Source organism: Orcinus orca, chromosome 8, assembly GCF_937001465.1.
Source record: "Orcinus orca chromosome 8, mOrcOrc1.1, whole genome shotgun sequence".
Taxonomy (NCBI): domain Eukaryota; kingdom Metazoa; phylum Chordata; class Mammalia; order Artiodactyla; family Delphinidae; genus Orcinus; species Orcinus orca.
In genome coordinates, this window is record NC_064566.1 from 45,699,343 (window position 1) to 45,724,469 (window position 25,127).

General features: G+C 37.0%; 1 protein-coding gene across 7 annotated transcripts in view; it reads left to right on the forward strand.

Moving 5' to 3' along the window:
* Positions 1-25,127, forward strand: part of SBF2 (SET binding factor 2) — a 457,341-nt gene that overhangs the window by 390,422 nt on the left and 41,792 nt on the right. For 5 of the 7 annotated variants that reach the window (XM_049713585.1, XM_033404541.2, XM_049713584.1 and 2 more), the window contains 8 exons: positions 1,319-1,514; positions 4,606-4,733; positions 6,122-6,297; positions 8,740-8,885; positions 10,875-11,073; positions 16,760-16,956; positions 19,158-19,298; positions 20,187-20,282. In XM_049713585.1, coding sequence (XP_049569542.1) covers positions 1,319-1,514; positions 4,606-4,733; positions 6,122-6,297; positions 8,740-8,885; positions 10,875-11,073; positions 16,760-16,956; positions 19,158-19,298; positions 20,187-20,282 — 1,279 coding nt within the window. The remainder of the gene's footprint in view (positions 1-1,318; positions 1,515-4,605; positions 4,734-6,121; positions 6,298-8,739; positions 8,886-10,874; positions 11,074-16,759; positions 16,957-19,157; positions 19,299-20,186; positions 20,283-25,127) is intronic. The other 2 variants (XM_049713586.1, XM_004279197.4) reach the window with 1 other exon arrangement.

The following is a 25,127-nucleotide window of genomic DNA, read 5'->3' on the forward strand; positions in this document are numbered from 1 at the left end:
TTACATGTAGATCCTCATAAAAAAGTATAGTGAAACAGAATAGTGGATCAACAAAGGAGCAATAATAACCTCTTGTTGAGTCTACTTTTATAGGCAAGGCATAAATTATGAACATTCTAACTTCCAAGCCCAAGCCACGATTTTATGCCCTGCCTCTTTCCCCCCAAAAATGACTTAAGGCAATTACCATAAAATCACCAGGTTCCTGAATCTGTATGCATTACAAGCATACATCGCAAACATCTGGGAAGTCTATTAAAAATTGAGAAGCCTGAATCCCAGCCCAGCCTCCTGAATAGGAGTACCCTGGGACTTGGCCTGGGAATCTGTACTTTAACAAGCCTCCCAGATGATTATTTTGCAGTTAGTCTGGCACCAGTCTGTGGGACTAGGGTTCAAGACCCTCTTACCTGTATAAGAGAACTACTAAAAATAAATTCAAAGGAGAAATCAGAAGCCAGATGGAAAGGAGAGATAATTCTATCAGAAATCTGACACACAGTGATCATTATACTTTGGCTTTACATTTAGCTCTGAGGTTCCTAGAGCCAACAAAAAGAATAGTGCTGATTTATATAGTTTTTATTGCTCAGTAAAAAAAAAAAATAAGCGTATTATATCTTCAGGAGAGATGGATTGTTTTGAACGCTTCAGGGGAGTGTATCATGTGGTTCCTTACTTCCCAAGATGTATAAATGGTCATAGCTTGGCCATTTTTTGTGTTAATCTTTATAAAAGGCTAAGAAAGGCTCTTCAAAGATGCATCCATTTTTTAAAAATATTTGTTTTTTCAATTTTCAAAGTAACAATGCTTTTGTATAAAATTGAAACATTAAAGAAGCACACATTGTACAAAATGAAAGTCCCCCATGGTCCTCCTCACCCCAACCTCTACCCTTAACCATGATAGCACCACCTTTAACAGTTTGCTTCATATTCTAAAAGGGGATCATAATATACACACTGGTTGGTAGCTCTTTTTTTACTTAGCCATGTATTCTGGCATCTTTCTATGTTCACATATATAGATCCATGTCATTCTTTTTAATGGTTGCAAAATGTTCCATTGAATAGGTATCTCAAACAGTTTAGTAATTTCCAATGATTTTACTGTGAATAAGCAATGCTGAGAAGAATCTTTTTGCATTTGGATATAGAAACATCATTTCTGCCTCTTCCCAAATCTGTTTACTCATTTTGGCTACTTGGGAAGTCTGGCTCAAATTTTTTAGCTCTGTAACTGCAAAGATAACCTTGGTCTAAGGGGGGTTGGAAATCCCACTAGAGTTGTGTTTAAATTAACTTTCTCTGTTGCTAGCCCAAGATTCTTAGACCTGCTCTACTGCCTGGAGAAGAAATTGTTTGTGAAGGTCTTCGAGTCCTGCTGGATCCTGATGGAAGAGAAGAAGCTACTGGAGGCCTTCTTGGAGGCCCTCAGCTCCTGCCAGCAGAAGGAGCCTTGTTCCTCACCACATACAGAATTCTATTCAGAGGGACTCCCCATGATCAGCTAGGTATGGCTCATATAATGCCATCAGAACAGGGTTATCTATGTGCTACATGAGGCTTTGATTCCATCTGTGTGCAGTTATTTGCGAGTCAGTTCAGATTCAGAGTAATCCTTTTTACTACACAGATTTTTTTTTAGAACTTTTGTCTGTCAAAGCTAATGATAATTTGGATCATAGATTCTTATTTGAAGAACCAAAGGTATCTTCTAGAGAGCAAACCACGGTTCATCCACTGAAACTATAATAATTTCATGAGGCAGCATTTTGTGACCTAGGGATATTCATAGTATCCAGCTACTAACATCCTCTGCTGATTTGCCCCACCTTCTGCGTCCTGCAGTAAACTGTAAGGCTGAGGTTTTCCAGACTCATGATCCCTTTTGTGGAAGGGTGTGCTGAGCATTGCAGGGCTGTACAGCACTAACTAACTAACCCCACTTCTCTCATTCCATTTCAACTAACCCCATTCCTCTCTTAGCAGACCTCTCTTCTATTCAGCAGACCTCTCTTCTAAGAAGATACCTCTCTTCTATTCACTAAACTCCCTCAACTTCTACTTACTACTACGCTCTACAATCTTCTGTATTAGCAAGGAATAGCATACCTTATCAAGTCTGAATTATCTTTTTTAAATCTCTATATAAACTATTCTGGTTGATAGGAAAAGCATATAAGGTTTTAGGTAAAATTATTGGACTCCAAATCAAGAAGCTCAGGTTTAGATCACTGTTGACCAATCTTGATATCTTAAGTGAGTCCCCTAACCTCTCTGAGTTTCAATTTCCCCTTTGATAAAATTAGGGAACTGGGCTTGCTTGGTGATAACGCAGTCGCTCTCAGCCTTGCCTGCGTACATGAATTATCTGGGAAGCTTTAGAAAAAAAGGTTTTTTTCTGGGCCTAACTCTCAAACAATTGAATTAGAATCTGTAATAGGATTCTAGGAGGGGAACCCCCCCAGGCATCTGTGTATTTTTGTTACATACTGAGGATTGAGAAACATTGGGATAAATGGTCACTAGAATTCTTTCCTCATCTGAAATTATTTATTCAATAGCATTTGATGAGTGTGTACTATGTGTTATGCACTTTGTTAGACAGTGGAATTCAGATTTATAAACTGTATTATCTTCAACATCTCACAGTTGTATAATCCCTTGCTTAGATAGAATCAAGATGGTTTATTGGTCATAAAGATTGCTTACCACATGAAAAGCAAAAAGCTTGTAAAATTCAATAAAGAAAATGAATCAGCAGGAATAGTTGTGCTCTTTTGAAAAAGAGTGAAAAGGAGAGCAAAATTTCTCAATCCTCTCCTGTCATGTTACTGTAAATAAATTACATTTGTATTTGTAAGCAAGTGTATTTTTAAAACTAAATATCTAGTACTTAAAGCATTTTTTTACTAAAACCTTTGTGAGCTCAGTGGCCATAAACATATATTTTGGGCATATAAATATATGAGATACTTGGTCATTTAAATTGCTCTAATTTATGTCTTTTAAAGAAATCAAAGCCATATTTAGTGTGAAAGCTTGTATTGGTCTCTTGTTTTTTCCTGACAATTTTTGGGTTAATTTCACATTTTAGGAAAATTATTTTCATCAGAGAAAAGTTTTGTATTTGCCTCTTTTATTTCTCTTTTTAAGTTAATTTAAATTTTAAAATTTCTCCTTTAATGCCACATAGAAATCTGATCATTTGACATGTGTTATATAAGTCATTTAATACATCTTAGAACTTAAATCCTGTGTATGTCTTGATTTTGTTTAGGCTCTAGGTACGAGTCTAATATAAGAGAATTTTCCAGGTTAGGAATTCAAAAGTTCAGGGACTGAGGAATTCTGATAATAATAAGTAGATTACTTAATATATGGGCTCTTAAGTCAGATAAACCTAGTTCAAATCTCACCCCCTTTGGCTTACTAGCTGAGGGGACTTGCCCATTGCTCCTCCTTTCTGTTACTTGTACCACTGCCTGAAATGCCCACCCTTTCCCCCTCTGCAGATCCAAACCTACATTCTCTTCAACGCTCACCTTCTCTCTCACTTCTTCCAGGAATCAGTCTCTAGCCATCTAGCGTGCAGAAGTCTTCTCCCCTTCTGAAATATTTAAAGCCGTGTTCCCTCAAACCTAGGAGCTAATTGCATGTTGTTGTATTCTGTATTCTGCATGTGACTTTCCTCCCCCATGGGGAACTGTGAGCTCTCCAAGGGAAGCTTCATGTGTGCTGCTTCTTTTCTAGATGCTCATCTTCATACCCTCAGGTAGTTGATAAATAATTATTTGTATTTTCCCTTTCTTGCTTTAATATTTAAACTCCTGAAAATCTTGGGCCTAAGCCCAATCATATATCTTCTGAAGGCACATATACATAGTATAGCACCTTTATACAGAAACAAACTTTAACAATCTTTTCTGTTTTGCTTTATTATTACATTAAATATGATAAGTGTCTTTTCAATATTTGAAGATACTTCTTTTCTTCTGTATAAAACCTACCCCTCCTATAAGATACCTTAAACCAGATGATCTTGTGTGGCACATAATAGGCTGGGGAACTAGAATGAAGCCTGGCAGGCTGGGACAGTTCCTTCATTCTGGGAAAGGATTCTTTCTCAGGAATGAATTGCCATGCAACAAAACTAATGAATGCGATTCTAGAGTCGTGGCACTTTCTCTCACTGCATTCCTGGACATTGTCCTCTCCAGACACATTTCTCCGGCAGAGGCTGGTGAAATGAGCACAGAGACTCTAAAAAAGAGCTCTAGAAAAGGGCTTCCCTGGTGGCGCAGTGGTTAAGAATCCGCCTGCCAATGCAGGGGACACGGGTTCGAGCCCTGGTCCGGGAAGATCCCACATGCCACGGGGCAGCTAAGCCCGTGAGCCACAACTACTGAGCCCACACACCACAACTACTGAAGCCCGCGTGCCTAGAGCCTGTGCTCCGCAACAAGAGAAGCCACCACAATGAGAAGCCCGCATGCAGCAACAAAGACCCAATGCAGCCAAAAATAAATAAATAAATTTATTTTTAAAAAATAAATGAGCTGTAAAGTGCTGTTGCTTAGTCTGTACCCTGTCTTCCTATAGTTGGTGAGCAGACAGTTGTGCGAAGTTTTCCCATTGCCTCCATCACCAAGGAGAAGAAGATCGCAATGCAGAACCAGCTACAACAGAACATGCAAGAAGGACTGCAGATCACATCAGCATCTTTTCAGGTATTAAGAAAGGGAGCCATTTGTCTGCTGTTTAAAAGTTTTCTACAAATGATGTCATGGCCACTTTCTTTTGATCATATGGTCAGGAGTTAGAGGATGAGGAGAATTAGAGGGTCTGAGAGGGTAATCTTTGATTGAGTCAACTCTTGAATGGTATTGGATTTAATCCTCCATTTCCTGAGCCTTGCAGTCAACTCAGAGTAATAACAGATTATCTGTTGATATTCAGTGATCTTAGAAATTCAGACACACACAGTTGACTCTTATTCTGTGCCAAGTCATACCTTAGTTTGGGTTTGATAAAGTCTTTAGACAGAAAGCATCTCTTGGGATCTATTTCAGAAGGAAATGCCCTGTGGCTCTTCTGTGGAAAAGGTAGAGCTCTGAGAATTATAGCTAGGTCTAAGGTTCTAAGTAACCCCTGATGAAGCAAAGGTTTTTTCAGGGAGCTCTGAACATATCAGAACTTGTGAAATTATTGATGCAAACCAGACACTTGGAAGAGTGATCTTTTCTTAGTTTTCCTTTTTTTATAATTCTCGGTCTGCGACATTGTGCTCTTCTCACTCTTCCTGCCTTGTCTCTGACTTCTCAGATTTGCAGGGGTTCCAGTTCTTGCCTCGTTCCTTCCAGGCAAGAAGCCCTCCCTAGTACCTCCATATGCTAATTGTGTGAAATGTAAGTCTGCTGATCTCTAGGCCCAGACCTTCTCTGGTCACCTGAGAGTACTGACCTCCTAGAGATTTCTTCACTATTCCAACTGCCAAAGGACTCTAAACTAGAATGCTGCATGGGTCTACTGGGTAGGATTCTAGTCAAACTGAATTTTTTCTTCCTAGGTTTATAGTATCTCTGGGTAGGAAGAGACCTTCTTAGGCCAAATTCCCTATCTAGAACCAACAGTTAATAAATGAGAAGGACATGTTTCCTACTCCAGCCACTATAAGTTAATTTCCCTATCCCATCATAGAAAAGATAGTCTTGAATTCCCTGGCTGTCCAGTGGTTAGGACTCTGTGCTTTCACTGCCGAGGGCCTTGGGTTCATTCCCTGATCAGGAAACTAAGATCCCACAAGTTGTGTGGCTCAACCAAAAAAAAAAAAAAAAAAGAAAAGAAATGAAAAGAAAGTGAGAAAAGATAGTCTTAAAGAAACTCAACTTCAAGATACACGATTTTCCTTGCCAACTAACCATCTATAACAAGTAAACCTTTCTGAGCCTTTTTTATTTTTGAAATTTTTAAATTTTATTGCATGATATCCAAGGTCCCTTCAACTTCGAAACTCTTGCCATTTAGTATTATTATTTTTTTGTTATTTCAGTAATTTGGGGGAAGCTATCTGGAAATCCTTAATGTTTCTGATATGTTTAATTTCTTTTGTCCCTAGTTGATTAAAGTAGCATTTGATGAAGAAGTGAGTCCAGAAGTAGTAGAGATCTTTAAGAAACAGCTGATGAAGTTTCGTTATCCTCAGTCCATTTTTACCACCTTTGCTTTTGCTGCTGGACAAACTACCCCACAAATAATTTTACCCAAGCAGAAGGAAAAGAACACTTCCTTTCGGTAAGAAGACAGGTTTCTTCATTTCAGCCCTCCCATAGTTGACTGTCAGGCGAAGTGACCTATCTTTTGGGTCAATATGTGACTGTTCTTTTTGTTTGCTGTTTTGTCACACCCATTGAACCAAGCTCAGGAGTTATGGAACAGCAGCATCAATATATGTAACAATCATGTCCATTGCTCATGATGCATTTTTAGAATGTGAAATTCTGTTTTCCCTTTTTCCTGTACTGATCGCTTTCTAACTTCAGTTTTCTTTAATATCCAGGCCTAGTAGACAGTTTTGCTCTGGTCTAGAGATGAGAATGTTTATTTTTTCTTTTTTGTAACTTTTTATTTAGATATAATTTCAAATTTATAGAAAAGTTACAACATAGTACAAAGGATTCCTGTATACCCTTTACCCAGATTCACCAGTTGTTTGTTTTATTCCATTTTCTTTATCATTTTCTCTCTCATATATATATTTTTTCTAAACCATTTGCGTTACATATATAATGCCCCTTTATCCTTAAATACATCAGTATACATTTCCTAAGAACAAAGACATTATCTTATATAACCACAGTACAGTAATCACAACCAGGAAATTTAATTGTCATAAAACTTTTACCTAACCCAGATTCCATATTCAAATTTTGCTTATGAGCCTTTACAGCTACTTTTTTTTCTGTCTGGTACAGGATCCAATCCAGGATCAGGCATTGCATTTACTTGTCATATTTCTTTAGTAGGAATACTTATTTTCTGATGAAAATGTTGAGGAATTCATGTTGAAACTTATAAATTTCAGTTATTACAAAATAACAATTGCTTTAAAATTCTCTTCAGTTAGTGATAAAATATAAGGCTTAACATTTCAGTCCATTCATCATCAAACACCTGGAATTTGGACATCTGCTAGTACAAATTACATATTAGGGAGTACTCTGCAGATTTTGGAGAAAAGGCCTTCTTTTTGCCTGAAAGTGGGATAGGTTGGGGATTATAGGTGATTTGAGTCATTTCTAAACTGCATAGCTAGCCACTTGTACCGTTGTTACCTGGTGAGCAAAAGAGACCACGCATAGCCAGATATGAGATGCTGAAGAAGTATGAGCAGCTTTCTAGGCAATTACAATGGTGAGCTAAGCATCTTATCTTAGCACTGTGGGGTCACAGGGGAGCCTGTGATATTCATTATCTCAGCCCTCTATGGAAGAAACAAAGTTTTGTATGGTGTTTTATGTTTAGAAACTGTCAGGGTGGAGTTGGTTATATATATCTATAAAATCAAGCTGATTCTGTCAAGCTACAACAGAGATATAGCAATTTTAAATTCTTAAATATCTTAGAATTGTCTTGCATATATAAAACAAAAGATATAGCTCTAGCTGGAAAAAATTCAAAAATCCCATTAAGTTTAAGTTACACCTGAAGTGATTCACAATAGGCTTAATTTAGGAAGTACCAGTATTCTGTGATTTCTAACAACTATGTAAAACATGCTCATAACCCTCAGATTTACACTTCAGATCACTAAAGACAAGGACTGGCAAAACTATTTGACAACAAAAGAATCCTTACCACCTTTCATCGAATGACAAGAAAACACAAAAAGAGTTCTGTTCTTTGCAATAAAGAAGAACATAATCAAAAACAATCTCACTTGAAACCTTCATCTCAATATGATTATTCAGGAAATAGGTTCTTTGTTTAATTCTTTGAATTGTAGATATCTATACCCAGAATTTCTATCAGCAAGAAAAAGTAAACCATTTAAATAAAGTACTTTTAGGTCCAAATGACTTAAATCCTAGTTTCTCTTTAATTAAAGCTGACTCTCAAAAGGATACTCAAATTTCTGGTTTCTTATTTTTTCTCCTCTCAAAGAGGGGAATGATTTTACTCTTTTCTGTATCTCAGAAGGCTTCTAGTGTCAGAAGGCAGGACACCACACATACACATTTAAAACACTTAAGAAATAAGTAAAGGTGTTGCCAGTTATAATTGTCAAGATCTTAAAGAAAAACTTATGAGTTAGTAGAGAGTTTGAATCAGCAGAGAAGGAGGCAGGCTGGCTTTCCATGGAGGAGGACTTCCGCAAGCATAGTCTATGGGAACTGGTGGGGGGAGTGGCATGGATAACCAGAGTAGGTTAAGGACATGCTTGACCAAAAAGCCAAACTGAGGAGTTTAGATGGGGAATGATAAGTAGTTTGTGTCCCACTCTAGGTTCTTGCACTTTCTGCCTAAAACAGTGTCCTGATGACAGCAGTGTTTTATGGGAAATTAGTCTGCTGACATATAAAAAGTGATCTAAAGAAAGAGAGGCTTAATGAAGGTCTGGACAATGTTAGTGGCTGTGGGAATAGAGAAGAAACAAGTTGAGCAACGTAGGTATCAAAAAATATAAGTGGCATCTTCATATTAAATTGACATTCTCTTTGGTTTTGTGACTTGTAGCACCTTCTCAAAAACAATCGTGAAAGGTGCCAAGAGGGCAGGGAAAATGACGATTGGGCAGCAGTATTTATTGAAGAGGAGGACAGGGACAATTGTGGAAGAGAGAGTGAACCGTCCTGGATGGAATGAAGAGGATGACATATCTGGTATGTGAGAACTTGTTTTTCCTTCATGAATGAACTTTATATCTTTCTTCTTATATGAGTAAGAACAAGAGACTAAGACATAGTTGCACTTAAACCTGACTCTCAAAAACCTAGATCTATCTAATAAGATGAGAGGCACTTACCAGCTTCTCAGAACTGGAAAAAAAAAATTTTTATTTTCCCAACATTCCATTGTTCAGATAAGATTTTGTTAAGTTATATTCCTCCTCTACCAAATCCATAGAGCTGATTGGCCACTGTTATGTGGGTCTCATTAAAGGGAAAAAGAAAGAAACCCCACTACATAGAAAATTTAGGTATAAAGTAGTCCCCCATACGTTATTGTTATGGAATAAGAATAAGGAAATAAGGGCATTAAATATTCAAAGTTGAAGATTTGAGGTTTTGGTAAGAACACTGTGGGTACTCTTAATCAAAATGGGGGCCTAAGATGAAGGCATTCTTAGGTGATAAGAAAAAAGTGCCTGCTAAATATTTAAAAGAGCAGAATCTGGGAAGTGGAGATAACTCTCCGTCAGGAAAATAAAGGCAGAAAACTAGCAGCAAAAGTTATTCCTTAACCTAGTGTCAAGTATGCTTATAGAATTAACACTAGAGAGAATCTGGTCTAATAGAGAGGATGCCATTGTACCCTTTTCTTTCTCAGGCTCTTAGACTCAATCAGTGATTATACAACTGCTACTTTTACTCCTACTAATAACAACAAGAACATTTTAAAGATAGAAACCTCACCTTTAGAGAGCTCACTAGCTAAAGGTCTCCATTTCAGTATGTGTATCTACGGGCTTGCCTCTGGGGGCAGTGAAAAGACCATTTATTGGAAACCTGGCTTCTCACAGTCACATGGAAAGCCATACAAAAACTACTGCTACCCATCACTATTGACTTCTAATTCAAAGATTTTATGATTTTACAGAACAAAAACTTATTCTATGATAGTTATTCCACCAAAAGACCAAATTATATAATGCTCTTTGCTCCTCTGAAGAGGCCAACACAAATAAAACTGATACCTAATGATATATTTGCATTGTGAAGTTCACAAACTAAAGCACAAAGTCTTATAGAGATAAGCTGGGGTTTTTTTTTCCTTTTAATGGCAGAGAGCCATATCATTCCCTTTGACTTTAGAACTTTGAGTACATTTCCAAAAACTTTGAAAGCTTAATTTGACTTCTCTCACTTTAAAAATAAACAGGGAAGTAAGTAAAGATAGTCTTTAACATGGAATTTTTTTTTTTTTTAGTTAGAACATGCAGTACCAATTAGGAATGTTGTTTTTTTTAAAATCCTCCCTGAAATACTTCATTATTGGGAATTCTTCCAACATCTAAAATCTTAAAGGATTCTGTAACCTGCGATTGCAAAATTGTGAGGGCGTTTCCCATATATACCACATCCTCTGACAAAATATAACTTCTACCAAATACAACTCCTTCATACCTAAGAAAGGTCATTTCCCACTAGTGAACTTCTACTTAATATAAAAATTTCTAATAAAAATTTATGCTGTTTGAAGTTAACTGAAACCTGGAATGATGAGTTTGTGTAGTGATCATGTTAGAGATCAGTTTTACTGACAGGTTAGTCTCTCACAAAGTATGAATGTTTATTCTATAGAGTCCTAAACAGAAATCACTACAGGTGGACATTAATAAGCAAGCCTGACTGAAACAGAAAAATATGGGTAATGAATTCAAAATTAGATTGTTTTTAGAAATTTTGAGTTAATTTCCCTGACACTTTGAGTTAGTTGAGCTCCTGATGTTTTATTTCCTGACTATTACAGTTTTAATTTATGTTTAAGCATAATGAGTCCTCAGAGAAGTTACATGATTTAATTTTGGTATACATAGCACCTCTAGCCCTAATATAAACCTCTCTTGGTTAAGTATCCTCTTCAGAAGGAAGTTTTTAATCCTCTACTTTGAGCTATCATTTCTTCAAAACCTGTTTCTGCCATCACAGTTTCAGATGATAGTGAACTCCCCACAAGTACCACCCTGAAGGCTTCGGAGAAATCTACAATGGAACAGTTAGTGGAAAAAGCTTGTTTCAGAGACTATCAGCGTTTAGGTTTGGGAACCATAAGTAGCAGCTCTTCTCGCTCAAAACCAGAGTACTTTCGAATCACTGCCTCCAACAGGATGTATTCACTCTGCCGGAGGTAAGTCTGTTGGTGGTGTCCAAAAAGAGACCTTTCCTTCCTTCCATTTGCATCTTGAATGGGCTATTTGCATCCATAGCACAGAGAGAAAGAGAGATGCTAGAAAACAGGAGCAAGGTGTCCAGGGGTATGTGTGTTTAAGGGACACTTTTTATGCAGCATGTGCAAGCATCTCACTGACATTCTCAGAAGTAGTTATATCACTGAACAGTGCCTATATTAGATCAGAAAGTGAATGGTAAAAGTTTTTGTCCGCTTTATGAATTTCCCATATTTGTTTTTCTCTTCCCATTTGCCTCTCTTCTAACATGTCTGAGATAACTTGAGTAAGAATAGAATTTGCCCAGGCAGAGAGGAGAGATGAAAATCTGCTATAGGTCAGGGGTCTGCAAACTTTTTCTTTAAAGGGCCAAATAGTACATACATATTTTCAGTTTTGCAGGGTATATGTTCTCTCATTGCAACTACTCAACTCTGCCACTGAAGCAGCCATAGACGGCACATAAATAAATGGGCAAGGCCAGTTTTGGCCCACAGGCTGTAATTTGCTAACCCAAGTGTAGGTAGGGTTTCCTTATGCTGTCTAATTAGAATTTTTTCAGGAGATATTACTTAAAGAATGTAAATGAACACATGTTCTTTTTTCTGTTCTTTTGTCTATTGCTGTTTTATATATCTGTTAAGCCCTATTCCATGCTTTATATCTTTTAAAACTACATTTCTACCATCCACAAGTTTAATCATTTTCATTTCCAGGTAAATTCTATTCTTTGCATTTATAAATTACTGGTTTGATTAAATACAATAATGCTGTGAAAGTACTTTGTAAGTTGTAAGCCTTGTACATATCTTAGAAAGTTGTCTTAATGTTACTATTAGTTTCAATCCTACTGTTCTCAAAGAACTATAGATATCTCATTTTAAATGACAATTTAAATGTACAAATACCAATGTGAAACTTGAGAAACAGATTGGGAGTATAGTGTGAGATTTGGGACAGATAAAATTTTTGCATTAAGTACTGAAAGGCTGTGATTTTGTTGAGTATGCAGTAATTTTCCTGATACTCTATCATTCTAACTATATTCTCTTTGTATATAAGTGTAAGCAAAGGTGTAAGGCGTGATGTCCTACTATTTGAGAAGCTTGCTATCAAAATCATACCTGACAGTGAGAAAACAGACATTATTTATCATTTCAATCTGTCAGAAACAAAATAAAATCTTAACAGACCACTTATTAGAACACTTATTATAAAGAACTTATGGTGATATTAAATAACATAAATCCCTCAAGCTATTAGAAGGAAGGAAATGGAATAATAAAAAATAATCCAAAAGAAGGCAAGAAAGGAGAGAAAAGGAAGTATGGAACAGATGGGACAAATAGAAAGCAAAGAGTAAGATGGTAAATTTAAATTCAAATATATCAGTAATTATGTTACTTATAAATTGACAAATGCTCCAATTAAAAGAAAAAGATAATCAGAATTTTTTAAGCTTTATGCTGCTTTTAAGGGCTTTATCTAATGTACAAGATTACAAAAAGGTTGAAAGTGAACAGAAAGAATACACCATGCAAAACTACCTTTAAAAAAACCTATTGTCACTATATAAATATTAAAGTAGATTTTTAAAGTAAAATTTTACTAGCAATAAAAAAGGATAGTTCATAATGACAAAAGTTTCATTTCATGCAGAATTTATTATAAACAAGTATAGTTTATTACAAGAATACAGAACTGGCTTGACAATTGAAAATTAATCGGCATAGTTCACCACATTAAAAGAATTACGAAGTGTTTTAAGTTCATTATATACAGAAAAGCATTTTATAAAGTGTAATATATATTTATGATTTTTTACAGAAGAACCCTAAGCAAATTGGAAATACAGGGGAAGCTCCTTAATCTCCTAAGTGTCTAAAAAAATCCTATAGCAAAAATTACTTAATGGTAAACTATTGAAAACTTGTACTCTGAGATCAGGAAAAGAATGCCCACTATCACCACTTCCAGTCAGTGTTGTACTAGAGGTCTTAGGAAGTACAAAAAGACTAGAAAAATAGATAATAAAAGTCAGAAAGATTGAAAAGAAAGAAATAAAACTGTATTATTCACAGATGATCTGATTATACACATAGAAAATCTGAAGGAATCAACAGATAAACTTGTTATATTAATAAGTGAATTTAATAAGGTCACTGGTACAAGGTCATTATACAAAAATTAGTCATATATGTACCAAAAACAAATAATTAAAATATGAAATTTTAAATGATGTTATTTTAGTACTACTGATACTACTTAAAGTCGCACTAAAAAACATTAAATACTTAGGAATAAATCTAATACAAGATGCGTAAGACCTCTACATGGAACAGTCAAAACAATATTAAGGATCATTAAAGATACAAATAAATAGATATTTAATGTTCTTGGACTAGAATATTCAATATTCTAAAACTGTGATTTCTCCAGACATTGATCTATAGATTCAATGCAGTCCCAATCAAAATCCCAGAAAAATGTTTACAGAAATTGAAAAGATGATTCTAAGAGTTACACTAAAATGCAAAAGGCTAGAGGTAGTCAGGATAGTCTTATAGAATAACACTGCAGGATATCAAGACTTCTTATAAAGCTACAGTAATTAAGGCAGTATGGGATGTACACAGGAATAGACAAACAGACCACTAGAGCAAAAGAGGGAATATAGAAATATCTCAACATATAAGAACACTGGGTTTAAGATAAAGATAGCACTTAAGAGCAGTGGATAAAAGATGTTTTTTTCAATATATGGTGCTGGATATCCATACAAGAAAAAAATTAATTTTGACCTCTACCTTACACTGCATAGACAAAAATCAATTCCCATTGATCTGTAGATCTACCCGTAAAAGGTTAAAATAATTAAAAGCTTCCAGAAGACAGGAGAATATCTTCATGACCTTGAAGTAGGGAAAGATTTAAGACAGGAAAAACACTATCCAGAAAGTAAAAAATTGATAAATTAAGAAGTCTTATATATCAGAAGACATCATTAAGAGAGTAAAAAGGCAATAACTAATGGCAGAGGATATCCTCTTTTGTGAGGATATCCTGGTGGGCAATAAATATCTGAAAAGATGCTTGTATGGCTGTTAGCATAACTGATGCCATCTTGGGCCCTTACGGTTTCTCCTGTCTTTCGCTGACCCTACCAAGCACTGTACTATGCAGTGAATCACTTCTCTGTCATCAAGAGCTTTGTAGTTAATAGATATTGTTTAATGATCATTAGGACCAGGTAGCCTCTATGCTCTGTTAGTCCCCAAACAATGATGAAAACCTTCCCTTAAGTATTCCCAGTACCCATGAGAGTAGTTACCTATTCATATCTCTTAACTTGAGAATGCACATCCTGTTTCCAAGCACCTACCCCCATACCCTAGGTTAACTATAAAATTGTCCCAGTGGCCCCTCAGTGGCTTGGAGTGCAGTTGAGAATGTTTCCTCATCATTATTCACCCGATCTAGATCCCACCCTATGAGTTAGTTACCCTGTAATAAACTGATCCATTAATTATATGGAGCTGCCTGTCTGATTTTTTAGTCTCAAGATGCCTTCTCAGTTTGGTGGGTACTTTTGGTTCCCTCCATCCTCCAACAATGCTCAACCTATTAGTCTTCAGATAAATACAAATTAAAGTCCCAGTGAGACTGCTTTATACCTGCAAAAATGGCTAAAATTTAAAAGACCAGCAATACAAAATGCTAGTAAAAATGTTGAGCAAGTAGAACTCTTTATTGCTGGTGTGACTGTAAATTGGTTAAACAGCTTTAGAAAGCTGTCTGGCAGCATCTACTAAACTTCTAGACATGTATTGAACAGTGCACAATCTGTCATGTATCTGTTGGAAATTCTACTCCATCTAGGAATGCATATGTTCTCCCAAAAGACAACTGCAAGAATGTTCATGGCAACGTGTTTCTTACATAGTCAAAAACTAGAAACTACTCAAAATCAACAATAGAAGAATAGATAAATAGTATAATCACATAGTGGGCTACTATATAGCAATGAAAATGAACAGACTACAGTTATATGCAAAGGCTTGGATGGGTCTCATAAACATACTGTTGATCAAAAGAAGCCAGACACAAAAAAATAAATTCTATTCGTTCCTTTTTTATTCAAAAAAACAGGCAAAACTCATCCATGTTGTTAGCAGTCAAGGATAGTGATAATCTTTGAGGAGGAAGAGGGAGAAATAGTGATTGGGAGGTGACACAGGGGATGCTGGTTATGGTCCATTTCTTGACCTAGGTGCTAGTGATATGGATTTCTAAAAAGAAATAGAGGGCCCTAAATAATGGAACTGCTTTTCAAGTCTTCTTGAATGATTATGTCTATAGCTAGGTCTCTTTATCAGTTTGTGGTATTAGAAGAATACAGCCTGTAACTTCCTGAAGCATGGAAGTACTAGGTTTTCAGAATACTTCCAAGGTATCTCTGGTTAAGTATTAATGTCACTGATTTGTGCACGGAAAATGGCTAACATGTTAAATTTCATGTTAGGTTTATTTTACCACAATAAAAAAAGTCACAAAAAAAGACATGGATTAGAGGTTAGGAGGTTATTAATATGAAATCTCTTTGGTCTAATATTTCTAAATAAACTAAAGGAAAGAAATGCTCTGAAAGCTGCCTGTCTTCTAGTACTTAGTAATCTTTAAAAACAAGGTCTCTTGCCTGTTTTTCATTTTCCCAGCATCATATCCTGTAACTTTACGAGCTAATCTTTTTTTTTAATTATCAACATGTAGTGTTAATAAAATATTTAAACGTACTTGACATTTGAACGAATTGTTTTCATAACAAAGATCATTTGGTTTTGATTTTTAATCCTTTCACCATCTCTGGCAGTCTAAATATTAGTGTACTCTATTCTCTGTTGTCATTTCAGCAATCCAATGAGTTGACAGTTTGATTTGTCATTCTCATAAAGTTGACACTAATACATTAACCTTGGGACTTCCCTGGTGGCGCAGTGGTTAAGAATCCGCCTGCCAGTGCAGGAGACATGGGTTCGATCCCTGGTCCAGGAAGATCCCACATGCCGCATATCATCTAAGCCCGTGAGCCACCACTACTGAAGCCTGTGCGTCTAGAGTCCATGCTCTGCAACAAGAGAAGCCACTGCAATGAGAAGCCTGCACACAGCAACGAAGACCCAACATAGCCATAAATAAATTAATTAATTTTTAAAAATACATTAATCTTGCAATCTTTATTTCAAGTCATGTATAAGGCAAGGGAAATCACGTTTAACAGAAGGCTTTTTAATAATTCTTTGTAACGTTTTCATTTTCTAAGCTTGTTCCTTAGCAAAAGGCTGCAGTATCACTGAAGGAGGCTTATTAAAAATAATAATAATAATACAGATTAGTGGATGAGTTAGCTGTCTTCACCATCTAGGCCTTTTCTTCTCAAACCCTAAAGAACTGAGTTAAAACTTAGTTTCATGTTTGAAATATGTGTCTTACCACTCCACCAGTATGTTTGAGTCTTAGAAAATTACTATGATATTATGATATTCATGTTCTTATATTCTCTTTCTCTCCATTTCTTTTTTCTTCTCCTCTCCCCACCCCTCCTCGCCCATCCAAATTATTCTCTTTCTCCCTTCCATGTCCCTAAAGCTATCCTGGCCTCTTAGTTGTACCTCAAGCTGTACAGGACAGTAGTTTACCAAGAGTAGCCCGCTGCTATCGACACAATCGCCTGCCTGTTGTATGTTGGAAGAACTCAAGAAGCAGTACCCTGCTTCTGCGATCTGGAGGATTCCATGGGAAGGGAGTAGTTGGCCTTTTTAAATCTCAGAACTCCCCTCAGGCAGGTAAGCGGCTCTCTTACAACAGTATTCTGATCCTTCCACTTCAGAGTATTCCAAAAAATGAAGGAAGTAAAATCTGGGAATGCCAGTTGTACCCTTTCATCGAGCCTCTCACACATAGCCTTTTCCACGGTGCTATATACATGTACAGCTTAAGAACTAGACTTGACAATGTGGGGCTCCACCTTGAATTTGCCATCTTGCTTAATATGTCTGTTTATATTTGGATTTTAATAGAAATTAACATAATGAAGTCTTTTGTTCTAGGCTGTTTTCACTTCACAAACCAGAGTATCCACAGATGGAAACAGGTTACATATACTAATCATTTTCTTTTCTTTTGGGAAGCATTCAAATATATTTAACCGCTTCAGAAGCAAATAGGGATTCTGTCCCATGTGGTATAAGATATCCTATCTCATTCCTACAACACACACACACACACACACACACACACACACACACACACACACACACACACACACGCAAACTAATGACCAAAATGCTGCTTTAGGAGCTCTCAAGCAGAGAGGTTTTCAGGAAGCCAGAGGCTGGCCAACTTAAAAAAGATACACTAAGTGCACTGCCCCTTTTTCTGAGGATATTTTTGAGCACGATGTCTGAGGTCTGAGGTCAGTCGGGAGCTATATTTTGCTAAGCTTTTTCATAACTTCTAGCTTAAAGTAGATGCTCAATAAAATTAAACAAGGACCGCTAAGATATCAGATCCAGTTTAGGGATGGCTGCTGCATTCTTTCCTCTTTGGAAATGAACTCACTCAAGTTCAGTGGTTCAGTAGGTAGAACCATGTGCTTTTTGATATCTCTTCTTTATTCTCATCTGTTCCTTCCTGAAAGTTAAAAGTTGGCCAGTACATCTTTGATCATTCAGTTGACTGAGGGCATGACACACACCACGCTATATTATTATTGTTGTTGTTGTTATTGTTATTATTTCGCCTGGCATTTTTGTGTAATTGAAGGCAGTTGGCTTTTAACTTTTTCTGCCCAGAGGAATCCTCCCAAGCCACATAATGGGTATAATAGAACACAGCATATGTAGGTTATATAAAGAGAGAGAATCATTTCAGCATTAATGCATTAATGAGCATATCACTAAGCATTAATGAGCATATCACTGAACTTTTAGTTAGAAAAATTGAAATTGTTTTATTCCACTGGTTTCTTATTTTTCAATATAAATTTACTATATTTCACATTTTTGAGCTCACACATTTGCTCACATTTTAATATCTTTGAAATTGGAATGCAACTTACAATTCATGTGACAGAAATAATTGTGTCATGGTTTAAATGGCAGAGTTTTTTAGTCTTAGTACATAAAATTGTGGTGCATCTTATAATTGATGACATTTTAGAGTTTATAAAATATGATGGCACCTTAAAGTTGATAAAATACAAAAATACAGTAATGCTAACTATTTATTTCCTATTCACCTTGTAAGAAAATTTGTTAATATCTATTGTCCTTCCAGTGAATCCCTCCCGATGCCACTTTAAAGTGCCTGGGCCAATTTCAGTGATTCTATTTTACTCCACACAAGCCAGGCTCAGACTCCCTCCAACCCAGACTTGCTCTGACAGTTGTTTCCATCTGTGCATACTTTTTGATCCTCTTTCAAAAGGACCAGGGAATTGAGCAGCAGCTGCTCTTGTCTTCTCATCTTCCTCCTCTCTTTCCACAACAACCCTCTACAAGTTCATATCCCCTAGGCCTATGTGACAGAATTGGAATAAAATTACTGGTACTGGGATATTCTCACCTCTGCCCATTCTGGGATGCTGAGGGAAACTGCTCCATCCTTTGCTCCCAAACAGTGGCATGGACAGAGTGGTTGGGGGAGATCATCAAGGACATGCTGTCTTTTATGAATCTTTATTTTGAGTTGATTGGTTGATGACAAACTGCACCTGTGCTTGGAAGGACCGGCTGTATGTTGGTTTTCCAGACCTGGGCTCTTTCTGGGAGGATGATGGGGCAATCAAGAAGTAGGTGTGGTGAAACCAATATCATAGGAGGATTAGCCATTTAATAGTTTGGAGCTTTAAGTGGGGCTGGTTTCTATATTTGGGTACGGTAACTTGAAGACCATATATAGAAAGAATAAGCGTATGTATATAGAGAGAGCCTGTTTTATTAACATAGATACAGTTTGTTTTATGTAATATCTTTTCCTTTTATAGCTCCTACCTCCTCTTTAGAATCTTCCAGTAGCATAGAACAAGAAAAGTACTTGCAAGCCTTACTGAGTGCAGTTTCTGTCCATCAGAAACTCAGTGGCAATAACACCCTTACTGTCAGGCCAGCACTTGCTCTGTCTCCAGGTAAGTTCTAATAATATTTTTCTTCTTGACAACTGTGAAAGGTCATATTCATTCCTAGGGTTAGTCTCTTTAGTTATTTGCATTGTTCCTTCAACATGACCCCTTAACGTTTTACCTTGTGGGGCTATAACTTTATTTTATTTAGACATCAGGGTACCACTATTAACTTCTAGTAAATAGTAACCAACTTTAGAGATTTAATTATTTCCTTTTTAAAAGAGTAATAGGAGAGGTGGTGGAAAACATAAAGTCATGTGGGATTTTTTTTTTTCCTGGAATCTGTTTTACATAGACTTTAAAATATTACAGAGTTGAATGTGTAAGTTGAACATGTTTATTAAATGTATATTTATTAAAATCATCATGTATAACTTTGAAATTCCTGACATTTCTGCAGCCTTTTATGATTTGCAGTACAGTTTGTTTTCACTAGATTTGGATGAAGCCATTAAGACTTGTACTAATATTCTGTTTCAGTTATCATGTGATGGAACCCCAAAGGGTTCATGTAGAGGTAACCCTAATGTGTTAGACACAGGAGCATGTGACTTGAGAAGTTGGTCTCCTTGGCTTAATCAGCTATTTGAATAGCTCAACATAAGCAGAAAGTGGCTTTTCTTGTAAAGTAACACCATGCATGCCTTGTTGCATTTATCATTAAATTCTCTGATTGCACTTGCCAAACCTAACTCTCTATAATCTTGCAGATGTGTGTATCTCTGAGGAAATAGTAACAGTGCCTTGTTATCTCTATTAAAGCTTTGGGTACTTAAAAAGTACAATGTTTGGCAGCAATTAGACATGCTACACATGAAGATAACTTTTTGTCATTTGAGTAATGTTAACCCGAACGACATGGTTTTTGTTCTTCTTTTTGGCTGACTTTAGGGACTGAAAGGAGGACTTCAAGAATGTCCACTGTGCTTAAGCAGGTAGTGCCAGGACATTTGGATGTAAACCCATCCAATAGCTTTGCTCGAGGAGGTTAGTAAGATTGATTTTATAACTGAGCACTGATACAACCTTAAAAGCAGAAAACTTTTTTCTAGATAGTGATACTTCAAATCAACTAATTATGGTTAAATTTGTTTTTAATTACCCTTTTCTAAACGAATGATCAAATTTATTACTAGCATGGTGACAGATGAGTTTAGCCTCGTGGGACAAGAGGTATAATAATTGCTGAAATCTTAACATACTGATGAGTTTGGAAGCACTGGGAGAGGAGGGGAACATATCTAAATGGTGACTCAGCTCTGGCAGCATTCCATGATGCTTCAAGTTTGCAGTGTAGAAAGGCTGAGCACAGAAGCATAGACAGTTAGGGAGACATGATTCCAGACTCAAAGGCTGTGCCTCCAGTGCCTGTTATCTTTACTCCTGTTCTCTGAAGTGCTAGTTTGAGGAGTAAGAGACAGTGGTTCAGAATCAACATAAAGACTCTATTTTACAAAATTCACTTTTTTTCCTTTTGAAAACCAAGATTGCTATGCACATCTCCTGGCAGCCATATTGATTCTTTAGATACTTTTTTCCCTACCTCATCAGAACTTTCTATGATGGCAGAATTTCCTAAGAGCTTTCACCCTTCTTCAAGTATCTTCCTAATCAGGCCTTAAGGTCATTGTATTAGTTTGCTAGGGCTACTGTAACAAAGTGCCACAAACTGTGTGGCTTAAACAACCATTTGTCTCACAGTTCCGGAGGCTAGAAGTCCAAAACGAAGGTGTTGTCAGGGTTGGCTCCCTTGGGGGGCCGTGAGGAATAATCTGTTCCACGCCTTTCCCCTAGCTTCTGGTGGTTTGCTGGCAATTTTTGGCATTCCTTAGCTTGTAGAAGCATCAGCCATATCGCTGCCTTCATCTTTACATGACATTTTCCCTGTGCATCTGTCTCCACATTTCCCCTTTCATAAGGACACCAATCATGCTGAATTAGGGGTCCACCCCACTCCAGTGTGACCTCATCTAATTACATCTGCAGTGACCCTATCTCCAAATAAGGTCACATTTTCTGAGGTACTGGGGGTTAGGACTACATCATAAGAAATTTGACAGGGGGTAGGGACACAGTTAAACCCATAACAGTCATATGTAACTTTTTCCAGAACTTTTAAAATACTATTGTTTTAAAGTTGAAGACACAAACTTCATTCTTTTCATCATTTCTTTCTTGGTGAATCTGAACTAAAAGATAGTACAGTGACTTTCTCCTAAGGTTTCTGGTATTTTTGTTGCCAAGAACTCCTGTCAGAATTTGGTTCGACGTTGCAGTTCTTATTGCTTTATTTGCCATCTGAAAGCTTATATTAGCAGGCACGTCAGAAACTTTTCCCTTTAACTTTTAGTAGGATGCAACTTCTGGCATATGTCTGGTTAGTTGAAGTCTTCCCATCCCCACCCTGCTCTTGAGTTTTGCCTTTGTAAACTTCATCAACAACATGTTATCTCTTCCTCCATTGGGCCAGGTGACCCATAATATAAATTTTAGGTACAAAACTGTCTCTCCTTCTGTGTTGGTACCTAAGGCACAAGGATATTCACCAATCTGTTTCAACTACATTATCTTTGCTTTTTTTATATTGGCCTCAGACTCATGGCTTTTTTATACAAGGGAATCCCCACTAGTGGTTACATTCTAGTCATGAGTCCATTCTTTGCTATTCTCAAAGGTACCTGGAAGGCTGTATTTACATTTTAGGATTAAAATCTCCTATTTAATCTGTTTATGACCCTTTCTATGCATAATGAGGCCATAATTATTATTTCTGACCCCCTTCCCAAATATTTTCTTCTGAAAATTCCTGTAAACTTAGTGTGTTTCCTTATGACAATTTTTTGCTCCTAACCAGGTCCCTTCATTCTGGTATCTTAAGCTAGGATCCAGAAACGCAAATCTTATTATTTTACTCCATCTCTTAATTCTTCATTCCCAAAGCCTCCAAATCTCCCAAGGTCCCAGTGATTAACTGGAAGATGAGATACGGCTGTTTCCTGGCACCTTCAACTTCTTCTGTGATCCCTGGCGCTGCTTTCCTTTGTCTCCTCTGATAGCATCATCCCTCTCACATAGAGAAGCAGGAATGGACTGGGGCAAGCAAGTTTGGGAATTCTCAGAAGATTCCCTATTAACATGAACATGGCAGGTAGACGCACACTCAGATTGGCCAGGGCAAGACTATATGTAGACACCTGCATGCCCTGACATTAGTTCATTTCCTTGTTCCCACCCTCGAGTACAGAGTCTCTTCATTCTTCCAGAGAGCTGGGTACCACTTCTCCAGCAGTTCCTCATTTACCCTGTGTGGGAAGAGCCTCCTATCTCGAAATCTCCCTCCTAACCTTCTCCTTTTTCCTCGTCTGTATTTTCACTGTTTTTCCATTCCTTTCATTGTCATAGAATCTTAATTACAGGTTTCCTTCTTATGTTATTTACACTGTGTGCCTTTCCCACTCTAATGAGCCAGGGTTTAGACTGAACTTCACCTTCTCCTTCACCCTTTTTCAGTGAGGGTGGTCACTTAGCGTTCAGCATGCACGTTGAAGAGTTCCTAAGCCAGGGGACGCAACCTTTTTGATGCAAAAACCAGTTAAGAAAAAATGAAGATGTGAATTGCTTTTCATTTAAAATTACAATAGCTTTTATGCCCCATGGGGAAAATGCAAGTATTTGCAACTTGGATAAATTATCTTGTTGTATAGAAAAATGCCATGAGAAAATCTGCCTCTTAAATATAAAAATGAAATACCTGGGTATATTTGAGAAGTAGCCACATGGAGGCAGCTTTTAAATTTTTCATCCTTTACATTTTCATAGCCCTTTAAGTTCCTCTACAGTGTTATTTTATCCTTGAAATAACCTCCAGGACAGGTACTTTAGGAGGCTTTGAGAGATGATGTAATTTAGCCAAGATCACTTAGCAGCCAAGAGCATAATTGGGACTAGGATTAGGTCAGTCCATTTCAGTGCAGCCTTCACTGAATATAGCTTATACCTCATGCACTGTGCTAGGCATAAGGTCACATCCATAAATTCAATATACCCTGTCGTCACGTCCAACCCAAGCATCTCTTTTCCTTCTCTCCTTTGTTCTGAACAGAGTAGAGAGAACAATACCATTGCTTAGGAAATGCTCATGCTCTGAACAACACTGCACTCCCATGGGTGGGATGAACTGTATCACTTCTTCCCTGAAACAGTCCCCTTAGCCAGACCCTGCTGGACAGATCCAGGGTCACATGGTTGCTTAGGTGACAAGACATAAAGAGTTTGGTTCAGTTACATTCAAGCTGCAGTCCTACCACTTAGTGTATGATATTAAGCAATTCAGGAAACTTCGTAATTTTCAGTGTCCTCATCTGTAAAATGGAGATAATAAAAAGTATTCTAGCTTTAGAATAGTTATGGGGAATGAATGAAATAATATATGTAAAGCACTTAACTTAGTAAGTGGCTCGTTATTAATAGGAGCTCAATAAATGTTAGTTCCATTATTATTGTTGAGGTTGTTGTCATTATTGTTGCATAATACTCCACTGAAATGGGAGGAAAGTCTACATTTGTATGTAAATTACCTTAAGCCAGGTTGCTTCTCACTGGCCAAAGGCAAGCAGATAAAGGAGAATGTGTCTTAGGCCTAGACCAGTAACTTTCAAACTCTTTTGATCATGGCTCACAGTAAGAAATACATTTTATATCTATATGTATACATATACATTTTATATCACAAAGGTAGTACTAAGTCACAATGCAAAATGTATATAGACTATAGCGAAAGTTTCATGAAACAATATTCATCTATACCACATGCAGTGCTCATAGTATTTTCCACTCTAATCTGTTTCACTTCCTTAAAAATACTGGTTTGACCTTCTAAAATGATTTCACAAACCACTAAGGAGGACCCTGCAGTCTGGAAAAACACCGCTCCAGGTCGGTGTTACATGCTCAGGACAAGTATTTGACACCTAGGAATCACTCAGGAAGCTAAGCAGACCTCGCCACCAATGCAGTAGTGTAATGCCTTTGGTTAACGTGATTGCCAGATGGACTTACAGTTCTCCAAGCCCTGCTGGCCCCATATCAGTACAGCCCGTTTTCTCATTGCTGATTTTCTGCTAGGTGATAAACACTTGGCAGTTTTTCATTAATGAGGCTCTGTTTGAGAAAGTGCTTAATTTTTTTTTAATTAATACCCTTTTCATTCTTTCAGGGCAAATAATTGAGTTGAAGGTATAGTAGAGAACTACAACAGCTCATATGTATCAATTTTCAAAAAGAAAATAATCAACAGATGTTTGCAGTACCTAGATATCAGGCTCTCAGCATGGATATAAGAGTAAATGTGATTAGGTCCCTGCCCTTTGGAGTACACAATCAAGTAGAATAAAATGTGCAAGTAATCACAGTGCAATGGGATCAGAGTTCAGATAGAGCTGTCTACAACTCTAGGAGGACAGTCAAGAATGCTTTTCAGGAGTTTACATCGTTCCTGGATCTTAAGGAATAAGAAGTTTGTCAGGTAAAGAAATGGGAGAAGTCATTCTAGGCCAAGGGACTAGCATAAGAAAATGATATATTTAGGGAACAGTATCTCAGAATCAGGAACCAACCACTCAGGCTTCACTGTAAGCATTTAATGATCCATATTCCAATAGGAAAGCTTAAAACCTTGGCAGAAAGGAGAGTAGTTGGCTCGCACACAGGAGTCCCTGTGCCTTTTTCATGCTGTTCCAGGTCTTTGTTCTGTCTTGCAGTAGCATTCTCTGTGTATAATCAGCCAGTGCCTCTGGAACCCTTAGCTTTCTGACTTCCTTTGGCCACTAAAGC